This window comes from Antechinus flavipes, chromosome 2 (assembly GCF_016432865.1).
Source record: "Antechinus flavipes isolate AdamAnt ecotype Samford, QLD, Australia chromosome 2, AdamAnt_v2, whole genome shotgun sequence".
NCBI lineage: Eukaryota > Metazoa > Chordata > Mammalia > Dasyuromorphia > Dasyuridae > Antechinus > Antechinus flavipes.
Window position 1 is genome coordinate 231,921,273 of NC_067399.1, and position 17,941 is coordinate 231,939,213.

Sequence of the window (17,941 nt, forward strand, 5' to 3'; positions counted from 1 at the left end):
AATAGTACAGAAAGGCCTCACACTCTAAATAAGTCCTCTCTTGCATTAATTTCATCCCAGCTCCTAAAATTGAGTAAATCCTTTTACTCCTGGTTCCCTGGTAACTTGGTCTATTCACTGATTCTGTCATCAAACACTTGTTAAACACCAACGATGTGCAAAGCTCTATTCTTTGCACTTGGTATACAAAGAAAAAAGCCAACTTCTCTTCTCCCGGAAGTTACAGTCCAATGTGGAGAAGGACAAGCATACAATGAAGCGAGATACAAGGCAGAGGGAAGAGATCTAGATTTATGAGAGATCCTTTTTACCTAGAAGATTAGGACAACATCAGGGAAGCCGTTATGGAGGATATGGCTCCGAAATTATCTCTTGAAGGAAGGGAGATATTTCAACAGATGGAGATAGTGGAACAAAAGCCCCTTTCAAGTCTGAAAGAGGTTATGAACAAATCCTGGGGGCAGAATGAGAAGAGGAGACTGAGGAAGGAGAATAGTTAGTTTTAGCTTCATCATGCTTCTCAAGATTGATTTTTTCCCCTTCCCTTTCTTCCGAAGATAGCTGTCCCTGCTACAGTCCCTCCCTTCATATTTGATTCATGTCCTTGGAGTTAAAAATAACCCAGGAGAAAAGGACAAGGGCACATTGCCCTGCCCCTCTGTCATTGAGCTAGGGCTTCTCAGCTGGGGAGGGGGTGGGGGAAGAGGAAAGGAAGACTGAGATTTCTTTGAGATGGCTCAACCCCAGGAATACACCTCTCCCTGAACCCAATTCAGTTCATTTCTAAACACATCCCTTTCTCCAGAGCTAGTTCATCTGATTCACTAAGAAGAAATCAGTAAAAGGATTGGGTTGAGCATCTGCGAAGCATGCAACATGGTGGATAGGGTATTAATAGCTGACTGGATTCAAATACCACATTAACACATATACCATTTATGTGGCTTTTGCCAAGTCATTTAAACTATCTAGCCTCAGTTTCCCCACTCACAAATGAAGCACCTACTTCATGGATTGTTGTGTCACATAAGATAAAATATACAATTTATAAAAATGACAGCCTTTGTTGTTGTTAGTGGACAAGAAAGTAGCATTTCTTATTAGTTTCTAAAGTACGATAGAATAGAGCCAAAAGAAAGTTTAGAATACAGAGTGTTTGAGAAGAAATTGCTCTAAGATGTCATCTATTCTAACATCCTTCATGATGTTATAAAATATAGGGGCTGCTAAATGGCACAGTGGATAGAGCATGGGCCTGGAATTAAAATCTGCCCTCAGACACTTAACACTTATTACCTGTGTGACTTTGGACAAGTCCCTTAACCCTATAGCCTCAAAAAAATTAGCATTGGCAAAACCTGAAATTAAGAGGTCCACGATCCTTAGGGTAAATTTGGGGCAGATTTGGAACTAGGACTTGTGTCTCTCCTGACTTTTCTATCCTCAAAGCACTTTCTACTCAATCATTTTGCCAAGAGATGAGATACTGAGGACAGTGACCAGCCTGCTGTTTCCCCTCTCTGCTAAAGTCAGAACAGAAGGAAGTGTAAGTTTATATTTCATAAAGACAGAATCAGGTTAGATCTTCTAGTCTATGGGAATAAGACTCTGGAATGAGACAGGGGAGAAAGCTGTTGTGCGATTGTCTTTCCTAAAAAATGTTTGTGAATTAGTCGAAGGGGAAGAAGAAGGTTACTGCCCTTTTGTCCAGTGGATGGAAAAGGAACATGATTTTGTCCCATGCACTCTCATAACAACGTCACCTATTGATAATAATAACTCATGTTTCTTGGGCATTTTAAGGTTTAGAAAGAGCAAGTTCTTCCCAAAAGGCCAGTGAAATCAGTGGTACAAGTATTGTTTTCCTTTATTTTTTGGATAAGGAAATCAACCTTCATAGAAGTAAAATGACTAACCCACAGTCACACAGCTCAAATAAGAGCCAGAATATGAAACCTGGGGTTCTTGTCAATGACTCTGTCTGCTATCAATCAACAAGTATTTATTAAGTGCCTTCTAGATACTAGGGTTGTGCTGGGCACTGCACCATGTCAACTCTCATGTAAAAGTATCAGGAGACACACACAACATGGTGAGCAAGCCCCCATGGAAGCTCTCAGCAAATAAAATATCTGAAGAGCATGGGTGTGGACCTATTCAGAGAGCCCAGTGGAAGGGGCAGGAATCTGCCATTCCCAGGCAACTTGTCTCCCCGCCTCCCCATCCAAGGGCAGCTCATCTGAGGCAATGTTGGCTCCTGATGAGCCCTGTGACTAGGCGGCCAGATGATTCCAGCTGGTTCCTTTTCCCAGGCTATCCTGGGAGGGAGCTGACAAGAGGCTTCTTCTGTTCAAGCCAAGATGGTCCCCAGGAACAAAGCAGAGAATTGGAATCTTTTGGATTGGGGAGGACCCGAGGCTGTGATACAGGACCTCGGAACATGTGGACACACAACATACACGTGTGTAGCTCATTGGGTTTCTCAAAGGCTTCCAGTTTTATGGAGCACTTTTCTCAAAACAGTCTTATGAGGGAAGAAACTAAGCTTTTGTTCCTCTCCCCCTTCCCCCTCCCCCAGTTTATAGAAAAAGAAACTGAGCTTAGAGAAGCATAGTAAGGGATAGAGCTAGTTTTCAAACCTGGATCTCTTTGATTTCAAGACCAGGGCTTTTTCCATGAGGTTATTTTATCTTTGTTTATAATAGCTAACTTTTGCAACATACTTTAAGATTTGCAAAGCATTTAGCATATTACCTTATTTGATTCTTCCCCAAACCCTGCAAGATAGGTGCTATTATTATCCCCAATTTGCAGATTAAGAAAACTGAGTGAGAGACTATAAGTGACTTGCCAAGGATCATGTGGCTAGTAAGTAATTGAAGCACTATTTGAATTTGGATCTTCTTGACTCTAAGCCCAACGTTCTGTCCATTATGCCATGTAGCTATATCACTTTATACACACATGTGTATTCATGAATACATAATGCCCTCAGAATCAGAGAATTACAGAGCTAGAAGAGATAAATTAAAGATTTATGTCCTTAATTTTACAAATGGGAAAGCTAAAGCCCATATTGTTCAAGACCTTGGTTTCCTTATCTGTAGAATGGGAGGATTTGGGCTTTATGATTTCTAAATACTCTTCCATTTCTATATCTAAAAGCCTTTGATCTGGGGAAGAGTCCAAGTGTCCTGACATCTAGCTCAGGGATCCTTCTATTACTTGTGTTCTTGTGATCCTTGACAGTTTGGACCTTGAGAACTTAACCAGTCTGGGACTGAATTCACATGGTTTCTTTAGCCCAAACAGATGATTCTTTTACAACATTTACTTCCAGTCTTTTTCCTTCTGGGCTTCAGGAAGATGTTTTGGCTGGCAGGAATCTAGTCCTGTGCCAAAACAGCCCCCTGCCAAACTCATTTCTATAGCACTTTACAAATTTTTCCACTCACAACAATCCTGTGAATAGAATTGTGTATGTGTATACATGATTATTATTCGAGGATTATTATTCCCATTTTACAGATAAACAAACTGAGACTCAGAAAAATGAAATTATTTTCTAAAGGCTCCAAAGTCAGTGAAAGCCATCATCCAGAAGGCATTATAATCTCCTTGTCCCTCTGGCCAAACTCACCTGACTCATCAGTTTCAGTCTCCAGTGCTAGACAATACACTGGGTTATTTCTCTTGATTCTTTGAAACCACATTTCTGCCAACCAAAAGACATATCTGATCCTGGTCCTATGGAATGTCCTTATTCACCATCCACATTCTCACAACAAGGTAAGATGAGCTTCCTTTTGGTTCTATTCAGCACTGAGGACAGGGGTAAGCACCTCCCAATTGCTTGCAATAAACAGACTCCGAACTCTTTAAAGGTATTGAACATGATGTGCCATTGGAATGCAAAATATTTGAACTTCAAGGCAACTTAGATATCATCTAGTTCATCCCTCTTCCCCACCCCCACAATTTCACAAGTAAGGAAACTAAAGCCCAGAGAAGGGAAATGTCTAAAGTCACATATTAGCAAGTAATAGAGTCAAAGTTCAAATGTAGATCCTCTTACTGCAAATCTTCTCTTCTTTCCATTATACCACATTACTTTGGTAACACAAGATTAGAGGCAAAAATCTCCTGTCCCAGCCATAGGATACACACAACCCCCTGAAAATTCTGTACCCAGTGAGTGCTCATAAACAAGTAATGACTGCCTAGACTAATCCTTCCCTTGTCTATTCTCAAAACATTTTGTATTATGCACCATCCAATCCAAGGTCTTAATTTTAGAAATAGGGAAACTCAGGGTCAGAGCAGCAAGGTGCTACTTGCTTGACTTGCTCGAGATGACACAGGCGATAAGTAGAAGCTGCATAATGAAGTGGAAAGAATCCTATCCTTGGAGGAAATAGATTCCAGTCTCAATTCTGACATGTGCTTGCTGTGTGATGCTCCAAAAAAAGGGATGTAGATGGATTCTGAAACTAGAAGCCAGGGAGCTTCATTTTGGCAGAATGTTAGAATATATTATTAAAGGCTGGCTAATGAATAATCACCAAGAGCCAACATGACTGTCAAAAATTGGTTATTCCAGGTTAATCTTATTCACTTTTTTTAGACAATTATTAGGCTGAAAGATCAGAAGAATACTATGGACATAGTTCATCTCAAAGCATTTGAGGAAGTATCTCTTACTTTTCTTGTGGGCAAGACAGAAATAACTGAGCTAGATGCTCCTCTACTCAAATAGACTTAGAACTTGTTAAATTGCTGGCCACAAAGAAAAGCCATTTATGGTTTGATATCAACTTGGAAGAAAGTCTCTAGAGAAGTGCCCTCAGCATCATTTGTGGCTGGCCTAGCTAATATTCTATCAGTGTGGTAAAGGAATTTGTGGCATTTTTTAAAAATCATATTTTCAGGTAGCAGGGATATCTAATGCACTGGATTGTGGAGGAGGATCCAAAAGGATCTTGACAGGCTAGAATACTGGTCTAAATTGAGTAATATGGAACTTAACAGTAAAAGTTAAATGCAAAGTTAAGCTGCTGGGCAACAGATGGCATAGGGGATAGAGTACCAGTCCTTAAGCCACAAAAACTCCTCTTCCTGAGTTCAAATCTGGCCTCAAATTCTTAATAGCTGTGTGACTATTTGCCTCAGTTTCTTCCTCCATAAAATGAGCTAAAGAAGGAAAAGGCAACCGCATCAGTATTTTTGCTAAGAAAACCTGAAGTAGGTTCATAAAGAATCAGACACAATTGAAACATTTGAACAACAAAGTTAAGTTAAATATGAAGTTCTACACTTGGGCTCAAAAATTAAATCCACAGAACAAGTCAAATCCCTATTTTATAGGGAGGTGTGGCAACATAGGAATTTATTTTTAAAAAATCTGGAGCATTTTATCACTACAAATTCAAGATGAGATAAAAATCTGATGTGACAGCCAACAAAAGTTGATGTGATCTTAGGGCACATTTAAATAAGACTGGAAAGATATTGCCTTGTTTCCTCCTCTTGCAGACTAATCTCAAATATTATGATCTGTTCTAGAGGCAAAAATCCTTCAGTAGATAGAGCACTGGCTTGGAAGCCAGGAGTCTTAGATTGGTGTTCCATCTTATATAGGTCCAAGCTGTGAGACCATGGATAAATCCCCCTCAGTACTGTTGGCAGCTCCGAAGACTCTCTAAACAGATGTTTCAAAAAAGGGAAGAAAATGCATTCTGCAAGCTAGAAGCCAAGAAGATTCATTTTAATTTATGACAAAATGGTAAAAGATATTATTTTAATGATTGCCTAGTGAATGTCTGGAAAAGTGATGATCAAAAAGACAGTATGATTCCATCAATGATTGGTCATACCAAATTAATCCCGTTTATCTTGTATGTGTGTCTGGCTACTGGGGCTCTAGGCAATCCTCTAAATTGCAAAGAAGGTGCTGGTCAACATTTCTAAGTATTTCCTCACCCAGGAATTCCTTGGACCAATGAAATCACAGATCTAGTCACTGTCTCTATCTAGATATTGTATTTTAAGAAAGAAACTGGTGCATTGGACAATATCCAGAGGAGACTAAGTAGGATGAGGTGAGGACCCCAGGCTTGGGCTTTTTGACAAAAAAACTGGGGAAAAGACTTCATCTGAAGAGACAACTGGGGGGTGGTGATAACTGTCTTATCTTAAGGAAGATTGTCACTTGGAAGAGGAATTGCATTCATTTTGCTCAGCCCTAGAGGACTGAACTAGAATCAATGTGTTTAAATTGCAGAGATTTCTTTTTCTTGTTAAAAAAAATATTCTGAACAATTAGAACAATGTAAAAATGGGATGGGCACCCTCAGGAAGTAATGGACTCTCTGCCATTGAAGGTCTTCAAGCAAAGGCTACAAGCTCGTCTGTAAGACATGATATATATTGGAGAGGGTGTTCTGTTTCTGAAGTGTCTCTGAAGTGTCTTCCAGTTTTAAGCTATTGACTCTTAACAAGCCACTTCCTCTCCAAGTATCAGTTTCCTTCTCTGAAAAATGGGGTAATAGCATTTGTACCAGCTACCTCATGGGGTTATTGTGAAAAGTGCTTTTTTAACTATAAATTACTATGCAAATGAAAGTTGCTCATAGTTTGTGTATGGATAGAGTGGTAGACCTGAAGTCAGGGCTTGACAGTTCAAATCTGGACTCAAATTTAGTCAAAGTGATTTAACTTCCCCATGTGTAAAATGAGGATCATAATAGCACCTACCTTCAATGGTTGAGGGTCAATGAAATATTGGTAAAGTACTTTGCAAATGTTTAAGTACTTTATAAATACGAGCTACCACATATTTAACATACCAAATTGCTTGTTGTCTTGGGGAGGGGGAAGGTATGGAAGGGAGGGAGAAGGTACGGAAGGGAGGGAGAAAAATTTAGAACACAAAGTCTTACAAAAATGAATGTTGAAAAAAAATTTAAATGAATATTGATCTCTTTACATGTATTTGGAAAAATAAAATAAAATAAAAAAGAATAAAAATAAATATATTAATAAATACTAGCTACCAACATTTCTAACAGAGAAGGATATTGAGGTTGAGTGGGGTGGTTTGGCAATGAATTGCCCAAGATCACACAGGTAGAAATGATGGTTAAGTCTAAGTCCTCTGACTACAAAGCCAGGGTGCTTTTCACCATGTTCTCTCCTTACAAAAATCCGCTTCAAAGAAAAATCTTCTTCTAGGCGAGCTGGATTCACAACTAGTGCTTCATGCCTCTGATGATTTATAGCTCATATAGCAGAGAAGAATCTATATTGGAACAATCTAAAGCAATTTTGCTCTCTCGGGGATGCAGGCCTCTATCTACATCACTTCTTTCAAGGCAGTCTGGGAGTAGGAAAGGTGTGAGAGCAAAGGAGGCCATGTGCCTCAGCCAGGCAGATTGAATTGATCTGGACCCAGCAAGGCCCCAGGAGTAGATTGTCCTCCCTCCACCCCATTAAGTTAACTTCGATGCTTGGCCGTCCACTTGGCCCCTCAGTTAATCACCAGCCCCAATTTTGTCAATATTAATTAATTTCAATGGAGGCAACAGCTGTGGCCAGACCCAGATTCAATTCTTGCCATTCCCAAGGAGAAGGAGCCAAAACAACAAGGTGAGAGGACCAGGAAGCAGGCTACATCTTACTCGGGATGCTCAGAGGCAGGTATGGTACAGAGCATCACAGTGGGGCTCAGGAGGTCTGGGTTCTAGTCCTGACTCCATTCACTTTGGTGGGGGGAAGGAGGTGGGTAGTTAATCTCTTTGGATCTCACTTTCCTCTTCTGGCAAGGAAGGAGTTATACCAGTTAGGCCCCTTCCCTCGCTAACATTCTGTGACGACCCATGGACATGAGAAGTTTTTTTGATCTTAAGACCGAGGAATCTAAAACTGGGGAGTCGGGCCATGACTCTCACGAGAGGGAGGCCATTGGGATGGGGGAGGGCTACTTCCACCCAGGCCAAAGCATCCAGGGCTGGGTCAGAGCCAGTGCGGGCAGGAGCCTGGGGGAGGCGTGTGAGGGCGGGAGCAGCTGGAAATAGCAAAGGCTGGGAGTGATGAGCTGGTGGGGAGGAGAAGAGAAGCAGCAGAGCCTCTGAAAGGTTTTGTCTCTGAAATGCTGAGAGGATCATGGACTGGAGGAAAGAGGCAGCAGGGGTTGGTCATTTCCCTTCCTCTTCGGGCCTGGACCCAACCCTAATAACAGCCAAACAAAAATCCTTAACTTGACATGGACACGTGGCGGCATGATGTACTAGAAAGAATTCTGGGTTTGGAATTAAAAGGTGTTTATTGGAGGCCCAAATTTTCCCTTTCCTAAGTGGAATAAGGGAAGTCACTTTTTTCTGTTGAGACTCAGTTTACACAGCTATAAAATGAGGATAAAAAATGCTTAGCACTGCCTATCTCATATGGTACTACATAAATGATAGCTATTATTATCTCATTCTCTGGGATCTGGACTGTGGGGTAAGGGGATGGGACATCTATCTATCCAGATGACAATACTGTATCTAAGGATCCTGGATCTTGAAGTTCAGAGAAGTGTGGGATATAATGAGAGGCCCTTTTTGGACTTCAGTTTCCTTCTCGGTAAAATGAGAGGTTTCAATTAGGTCATCTCTAAAGTTCTATGATTCTGATTTGAGCCTTTGTGGCCCTAGTTTCCTTCTCTGTTAGGCAAAATTGTGAAATCTGTACTCTCCAAAACTACCCTTCACCCCAAATCCAGCTCTTGCAGTTCCCTGTCCTATCAAAACCTCTCAGAAAACCCAGATAAACTTACACTCGTGTACATGACTGATAACCCCCTTTTTGAGGTCTTTGTATCATAACAGAGAATCAAATCTTGGCCAGAAGAATGAAGAATTAAAAGGGGAATTTCAAACATAAGTTAGAGAGGAGAGGCACCTTCCTATTACTCCCCAAATGGCCATTCATTACACTTTTACTTTCTTTAATGCATAAGGCCTGATTTGGCTGCCCTTATAAGCCACTTCTCCATCCCCTAAGGGTCTTTACCTGTGCCTGGTTCCTCACCCCAGTCCCTTTTGTTTGCCACAGCATCATACAGACATTGCAAGGGGAGAAGAAAGAACTTTAGCTTACTCTAAGTTTCTCTTGTGTTTAGTGGCAAGACAATGAGGGACAGTGAACCAAAAGCTGGATTTGGGGTTAAGAGCAGTTCTGCCACTCATGCCTGTTTATCTCAGTTTCCTCTTCTGCAGAATAATAAGGTAGTATTAGATGATTGAATATTGAAGGTCCTTTCCATTCTAGCCATCTCTGAGGCTCCTCCTGCATCTTGACTTCCTGGGGATCCAATTCCCTTGCTCACATCATCAAGTACAAGAGCCCCCCTCCCACCACAATCAAAGACAGTCACAGAAGTGCCCTCTCAGCTCCAGCTTCAAGCAGTTATTTGTCATTATTCCAGTTTTTCTCTTCCTGGAAAAATGTGTCAGGTCCTGGTGGGAAGAAAGAGAGAAAGAAAGAAATCTTGCTTAGCTCTGCAAAATGGCAGGGTGGGAGGGAGTGGGGATGGTGAGAGGGTAAATTTTCAAAGCAGGGATTTGCCCCCTAATGAAGGACGAGAGAGACAGAGAGAGAGAGAGAGAGAGAGAGAGAGAGAGAGAGAGAGAGAGAGAGAGAGAGAGAGAGAGATGAGATAGAGACAGACAGAAATAGAGACAGGGACAGAGAGACAGAGAGAGGGACACAGAGACAGAGATAAAAACAGACAGGGAGACAAAGAAACAGATTCATAGATGAGATGAGAAACAGAAAGATAGAAAAAGAGAAACAGAGAAATAAAGACAGAAAAAAGAGATATACAGAGAGAGAAAGAGACAGAGAGAGAAATGGACACAGACAGAGAGATAAACAGATATCAATAGACACACACACAAAGACCTAGACAGAGAGAGACACAGAGACAGAGAGGCAGAAACAGAGACAGAGAGACAGACAGATACCAACAGATAGACAGACACACACACAGACCTAGACAGGGAGAGAAACAGAGAGAGACACACACAGAGAGACAGAGACACAGAAAGAGACAGAGATGCAAAAACAGAGCCAGAGACAGAGAAACAGATACAGAGAGAGACAGGGAAACAGAGTAGGAGAAAGTCACACAGAGAGAGACAAACATAAAGGGACAGAGACAGAGGGACAGAGAGGGACACAGAGAGACAAAGAAATACACACAGACCTAGACAGAGAGAGAAACAGGGAGACACAGAGAAAGAGACAGATAGACATAGACACACACAGAAACAGAGAAGCAAAGACAGAGACAGACAGAAATAGAGAGACAGAGACAGAAAGACAGAAATAGATCGACAAACAGAGACATAGAGTTTTTTGGGACTGTGTCTGAGATGCTCATTGTATCTGTTTCCATTTGTGTCTGTGTTTGTTTCTATTTGTGTGTATCTATAAGGGACAGCCTGGTGATGCAGTAAATGAGTAGTGGGACAGCAATCGGGAAGTAAGTTCAAATCCACCTTAGATACTGACTAGCTGGGTGACCTAGAACAAGCCACTTAACCTATTTGCCTTAGTTCTCTTATTGGCAAAATGAATATAATAGTAGCATCCTCCTCTCCCCCCCCCCTACCGCGAGGGTTGTTGTGAGGATCAAATGAGTTAATAATTGTAAAGTGCAGGGCCTGACATATATGGTAGGCTCTATGTAAATGCTATTTATTTTGTAGCTATTGTTGTTATTTTTATCTGTGTGTGTGTGTGTGTGTGTGTGTGTCTTCCATGTCTACAAGGAGATAACTTTTGTGTTGCTGCATCCCTGTGATGGGGCCGTATATAGGTCTCTGGTTCTATTTCTGTATCTCTTTCTGTGTCATATCTATGTGTGCTTATGTGGGTCTCTCTTTTTCTGTGTAGACTTTCTGGTCTGTGTGATTCAATTCCAGTGGGCATCTGTGTCTGAGTCTGTGCACGGGTTTCTGTGTTTGCCTGGCAGAGGGCAGGAGGAAATCTTCTGTTTGTCTTTCTCTGCAGGGGCTTTTGTCTGTCTTCCTTTGTTCAGGTCAGTAATTGTGTGTAGCTCTGTGTGCTTTTCTCTCTGGGCAGCTGCCCACTGGTGTATATATGTATCTGTGGACATGACTTTTCCTGTATCAATCTATCTGTATGTTTTGTTTCTGTTATTCAGTCATTTTTCAGTTGTATCTAACTCTTCTTGCTGTATTTGGAGTTTTCTTGACAAAGATACTGGACTGGTGTGCCATTTTCTTCCCCAGCTTATTTTACAGATGAGGAAACTGAGGCAAATATGGTTAAGTGACTTGCCTAGAATCATACAGCTGGTGTCTGAAGCCATATTTGAACTCAGGTCTTTCTGTCTCCAGCCTGTATGTGTTTCTGCCTTCGTGTATATCTGTATATGTAGGGGGGTCTGTTTTCTGTCTGCCTGTGTGTAGCTTTCTGTTTGCCTGCATATGGGTACATCTGACTCTTTGTCTATGTCCATATATATGTGTGTCTTTCTGTCTGTGTGTACCTTTATGTGCCTCTCAGTATGTAACTATCTCTGTACATTTGTGTATCTTTGACACAATTGTTTTTGTGTCTCTGTATTTATCTGCACATCTTCACATGCCTGGGCTTGTCTTTTTGCCTCCTATCTATTTCTGAGTGTATGTATCTTTATATCTGTGTGTGTGTGTGTGTGTGTGTGTGTGTGTGTGAAAGAGAGAGAGAGAGAGAGAGAAATAGAGAAACAGAGAGACACAGAAAGACAGAGAGAGAGAGAGAGAGAAACAGAGACAGAGAGACACAGAAAGACAGAAAGAGACAGAGACAGAAAGAGACAAAGAGACAGAGAGACAGAGAAACAGAGAGACACAGAAAAACAGAGAGAGACAGAGAGAAAGAGAAAGAGAGAGAGAGTCCGTCGGTCACTCTGTGAATATGCCTTTATTGAACTCCTCCTGGAAACCAGGAGCTCATTCATTGTTTGCCCAGAATTTCCTTACATTGTTGGACCCCTCTCATTGTTAGAAAGTTCTCCTTTATAGTGGGCTAAACCCCACATTTTTGTTCCTTTGTTCCTAATTCTACTTGTGGGGGCCAGACAGAATAAGTCTGTCCCTTCTATGAGAGCTCTTCTATTATCTGAAGATGAAGATATGTCTCCTGGACCAGCATCAGAGACTAGTTTCTTCACTTAATTAGTGCTTGTCTAGTAGATAGCGTCTTTAAGAGACAATTAACTTTTTTATTTGAAGGGGAGCTATCTGAAGCTTGGGTACCTGGGACTGGGAGAAGGAAAAATCAATAAGGCATAGAGAAACACTAGAAAAAATTCTAAATGTCTTTCTCCAGGATGTCAATGCAAGGTCTACTTCAGATGGGGGCAATAAACTGCTTACATTTATATACTTTTTTTTTGTTTCAGTCAACAAATATTTATTAAGTATCTATTATTGCTAGGAACTGACTGTTACTAAGCATGGGGACACAAAGATTAAAAAAACCCAACCAATCCTTGCTCTCAAAGAGCTTACAGTCAAATGAACAAGACAATATACAAACAACTATGTTCAAACAAGATGCTTAGGAGATAATTTGGAGATAATCAACAAAGGGAAGACACTAGAATTAAGGGGATCAGTAGAAGATGGGATTATAGTTGGGACTTGAAGGAAGCCAGAGAAGCCAAGCATTGGAGACAAGGTGAGAAAGACATAAGAGAAAGTCAGTGAAAGTGTGGAGTCAAGAAATGAAGTGTTCTCCAAGGACCAGCCAGAAAGTCATTGTCATTAGATTGGACACAATATGTGGGGAATGGGATGAAGTGTAAGGAGTAAGAAGACTGTGAAGGTAGGAAGAGTCAAGTTATGGAAGGTTTTACATTTAATATTTTATTCTCTCCCCAATTACATATAAAAAAAAAATAACATTCATTAAAATTTTTTTTTAGTTCTAAATTTTCTCCCTCTTTTCTTCTCCACCTCTTCCATTGAAGAAGCAAGCAACTTGATATAGAGTATATATGTATACTCTAGCAAAATGTATTTCCATGTTAATCATTTTATAAAATAAAATACATTTATAAAACAAAAATTCAAGAAATACATAGAAAATAAGGAAAAAACATGCTTCTATCTGCATTTAGCTCCATCAGTTCCTTCTTTGAAGGTGAACAGCATTTTCCATCATGAATCTTTCAAAAATTTTTTAGATTTTGCTGAGAAGAGTTAAGTCATTCACAGCTGATCATTGTACAATATTACTGTTACTATGTACAATGTTATCTTGTCCTGGTTCTGCTCATTTTACATTGTATCAGTTCATGTTAATCTTTTATGGAAGCCTTTAAAAGTCATACAGATGAAACAGTGATTGAGGGGGATGTCACTTCCATGAGGTTTACATGGTCTCACTTTCCTCACACTATGAGTTGAATAATGCAAGTATTATCATTTACTTTACAGGAGGAAACTGATGTTCAAGGTGATTTAGTCAATATCCCATGACTAGTAAGTGATGGGTAGAGGTCTCAATCCAGTTGGATTCTTAAGGGCAGTAAAGTCTAGTAGAATGAGTATGGGGATTTAAGTCACATGACTTGGATTCAAATTCCACTTCTGCTTCTCATTGCTTCTATAACCTTGATCAAACTTAACCTCTGAACCTCAGATTTTTCCTCCATAAAATAAAAGTAGCCAACATTTATATAACACTTTTAGGTTTGCAAGGTATCATACAATATTTGTAAATTATGTGCATACATATCTCATATATTCCTCACAACATTATGAGATAGGTACTAATTTCATCCTCATTTTACATATGAGGAAACTGATACTGAGAAAGAATAAGTGATACAACTAGTAAATGCCTGAGGCAGAACTTGAATTTATGTCTTCCTAACTCCAAGTCTGGCACTATTCTCTGAGCCACCTCGCTGATCCCATGAAGGAGTCAGAATAGCTGATCTCTGAAACCCCTTTTTACTTGATATTACATGAAACTATAGGCTTAGGCTGTTCTTTAAACAATGTATGGGTGAGAGACTAATGAGAACGTACCATAGTTTTCTTCTCCCCCTGTGTATTTATGCCTTCCTGTCTTTCATTTGCTTTCATAGATGGAGATGGCCGGAGACTAAAAGGAGCCATCCAACGAAGCACAGAGACTGGCCTGGCCGTGGAGATGCCCAGCCGGACTTTGCGTCAAGCCAGCCATGAATCCATTGAGGACAGCATGAACAGCTATGGCTCTGAGGGCAAGTGAGTGGAAGGCTCAAAGACCAAAGACCTGGTGTTCAAAGCCTCAATCACTTAAGAAAATTCTGTCCTAAACTCTCTTTTCTTTCTATAGATTCTCTCCCCTCTCCTTTTATTTCCTCTCCTTTCATATCTCACTCTCTCCTCCTCTCTTTTTCAATCTCTCTTTATCTCCCCTCTCCTTTCTCTTCCTCTCTCCTCTTTTTCTCTTCCCCCTTTTTCCTAGTTATTTTCACCATTTCACCAAGTCCTTTGGGTTAATTGTCATCTCCATGTAAATGACTCACAAATCTACATATATAGGTCACATCTTTATCCTAAACTCTAATCTTATATCACTAATTACCCATTGGATCTCTTTCTTGTAATTTCCATCTCAGTTAGTCCATTCCAGAATTCATTCTTTCCCCAAAACTTACCCTTCTTCCAGACTTACTTATTTTTCCTTAGCATCTTTCACATCCATCCACTTCTTGCTCCTTGTTCAACTACCAACCCAATTCAGATTCTCATCATCTTTCATCTAGCCTCTCTGTATCCAGTCTTTTTCCTCTCCAACCCATTTTCTACATACCTATCAATTTGATATTCCTAAAACCCAGGTCTGATTGTGGCAATATCGTGTTTCCCTCTTCCTTCTATAGGATAAAATTCAAACTCTCTTATTTTCAATTAAAGCCCTTCACATTCTTCCTCCCGCTCATCTTTCCACAGTTTTCACATCATGCCCTCTCATATATTGTACTTTTCAACCAACTGACCTTATACATATCTCCCATCTTTGTGTCTCTGCACAGGTTATCCCCTACTCCAGGAATGTATCCTCCCTTTCCTCTTTCTCTTGGAATCCCAACCTACCTTTCAGGTTTCAGGTTCAATTCAAGCTAAGAAGAGGCTGTTCCTGAATCTGTATTTGTTTGGGTGTCCCCACTTAAAATTGTTTAGCATCTGTTTTGCATTTTCTTATCTATAGACATATAGACACTGAGATATGCATCTCAGTAAAAGTTTACTGAGGGCAAGAATGGTTTGATTTTTGTCTTTTTTCTTCCTAGCACTTCACCTCTGTGCCTATAGAAAGTGCTTAATAATATTTGTTCAGTCAAACGTTACTAGCTGCCCCTGTAAAAACTGGCCTCATGGGGCTCAGAAGGATTTTGAAGTGAGAGAACATTGTATTGGTAATTAGAGAACCTGGGTTCAATCCCAGCTGTACCCTTTATTTAAGACATACTCCTGGCTCTGCTACATCCTACCTTTGTGTCCTTGAATAAGTCACTTAACTTCTCTGAAAACTCAGTTTCTTTACCCACAAAGGGAAAGGCTTACATTTGATGATCTCTAATACTCTTAAGATTTAAACCAAACACACAGTCTCCAAATTCAACATTTTTTCTACTTTATCAGACTCTAAGCACTATTTAAAATGAATGTACCTTCTTCCCAAGGATTTCTGGCATGGTTTTTGTCCCTCCAGAGACATTTTTTCTACTTTCTATTAACAAGCATTTATTTTTCTCTTTTCCTCCTACCCAACCCAAATTTAAAAGGAAAATAGGAAAAAAAACAAACTCTCAAGCAAAGACAAATTCCCACATTGTCAACGTCCCCAAATGAAGGTATCCTTTTGCTTCCTGAATCTGTTGCTTCTCTGCCAGGAAGTGGGCAACACACTTCCTCCAGCATCCTGTCTGACTGTCCTGACTAGCATTCTTGAGTTTTTTCAAAGTTATTTGTCTTCATGATGTTGCTGTTGTTGGATAAATTGTTCTTCTCACTCTGCTGGCTTTACTTTTCATTAATTCCTTTTGTCATTTCTTATAGCACAAAGTATTTTATAATACCTATTGTTGTTGTTTGATCATGTCTTGAATCTTCATGACCTCATTTGGGATTTCCTCAGCAAAGCATACGGAGTGGTTTGCCATTTTCTTCTCCAGTTCATTTTACAAATAAAAAACTGAGGCAAACATGCCCAGGGTCACACAGCTAGTGTCTGAGGCTGGATTTGAATTCAGGAAGATGACTCCAAGCCTAGCACTCTATCCACTATGCCATGCAGTTATCCCTCGTGATATCCATTATACAGCCATAATCCACTCAGCCATTCTTCAGTGTTTGAGGACATTCTTAAGAGCATTTTTTTTACTTAGATGCCATCTTCACTGTAAGACAAAGTCCTGCTGAATCTTCTTCCATCCAGTGGGGCAGAATGGCTTAATGTTTGGTGCCATGGATCCCTTTGGCAATCTGATAGTCTTTAGTCCCCTTCTCAGAATAATATTTTTTTAAGCAATTGAAGGAAAAGCTAAATTTAGATAGGAGGTTAGGGGAAATAAAGATGTGGGGCTCCCCCCTATCCAAGTTTATGGACTCTCTGAGACCTACCCCTGACTCCTTTGGGGGTTGGTGAGCACCAATTTAAGAACCTCTGGAGATACTAAGCAGAGCAGTGTATCACAGGGGGAAGTATACCGAGTCTGGAATTAGCAAACCCAACTTTCAATCCTCCTACCTATATGGCCTCGAAGAAGTCTTGGTTTCAATTTCCTCATCTGTAAAGTGGAAGGTTAGAAATCCACATTTCCTTAGATCATAGATTTTGAGTTGAAAGGAAATCTCAGGGTCACAAAGTGGACTAGAAAATATCCACATCCCCTTCCAGCTCTATATCAGGAGCCTATTATCAGTGTGCATCAAAGGGAAAATCTTAATCTAGTGACTGGGAGAGGTAGATGCAGGTGGAGTGTGAGGACGTGTTAATAGGCTGATGCTTTGAGTGGCCATCTCCTCCTAGTTATTAGCAGGTATTCTGGTTGGGGGCTGACCTCCTGCAGATCCCACACTGATGTCAGAGCTCCTGGAGAGGAAAGAGCTGCTCCGCCCTTCTCTCCCACCTCCTCTCCAAGCTCTAGGAGCAATGGCACTAGGCTGAAAATTGCTCAGCTTTGGCTTAAAAATAGACCCATAGCGGCCCATGTGGTTCTGTGGGATGGGAAGGACGGAAATGAACCATTCAGGCCCCTCCCCTGGGCTGAGGGCCAGGACTTCCCAGGGTAGCCAACAGCCCCAGAAAACAGCTGTGTCTGCTCTGCCCATTAGACAGCCCAACCATCTGGGTACCTTCTGCCCACGTAGCCGAGGGACACCTGGCCGAATTATTTCTGGTCAGTGCAGGTGTGTGCCCTCATTTACATGTATGTATGAGCAGTCGTGTTACCTGGGGAGTGTCTGTATTTGCAAATATGTGTGTTTGTGTGTGTGAGTGCACTACCAGTGTGTGTACGTCTTCTTGGATAAGCATGTGTGTCTGTGCAGACTAAGTACGTGATTAAGTGTTTGCATGTGTACACATATATACCTATGTATATACACATACACTATAATATACATACTTATATATATATATATATATATATAATACACATACACATGCACTCATACACTTATGCCTATGTACATAATATAAATACACATCTATGTGCATATACATACATGTGGACTGTGTGTGTGTACATGCATATATATGTGTAGATGGATAGATACATAGAGAAATAGATGGACAGACAGACAGATAGATCCATGTATAAATGTACCCAAAGCCCATTGGCTCATTGATATGGAAATCTCTTTTCTTCCGTAAGGATACATGG

General features: G+C 40.6%; 1 protein-coding gene across 1 annotated transcript in view; it reads left to right on the forward strand.

The window, feature by feature from the left end:
• RIMS4 (regulating synaptic membrane exocytosis 4) overlaps window positions 1-17,941 on the forward strand; it is a 61,529-nt gene that overhangs the window by 19,776 nt on the left and 23,812 nt on the right. The window contains exon 2 of the mRNA XM_051976495.1: window positions 14,150-14,291. Within this exon, the coding sequence (XP_051832455.1) occupies window positions 14,150-14,291 (142 nt within the window). The remainder of the gene's footprint in view (window positions 1-14,149; window positions 14,292-17,941) is intronic.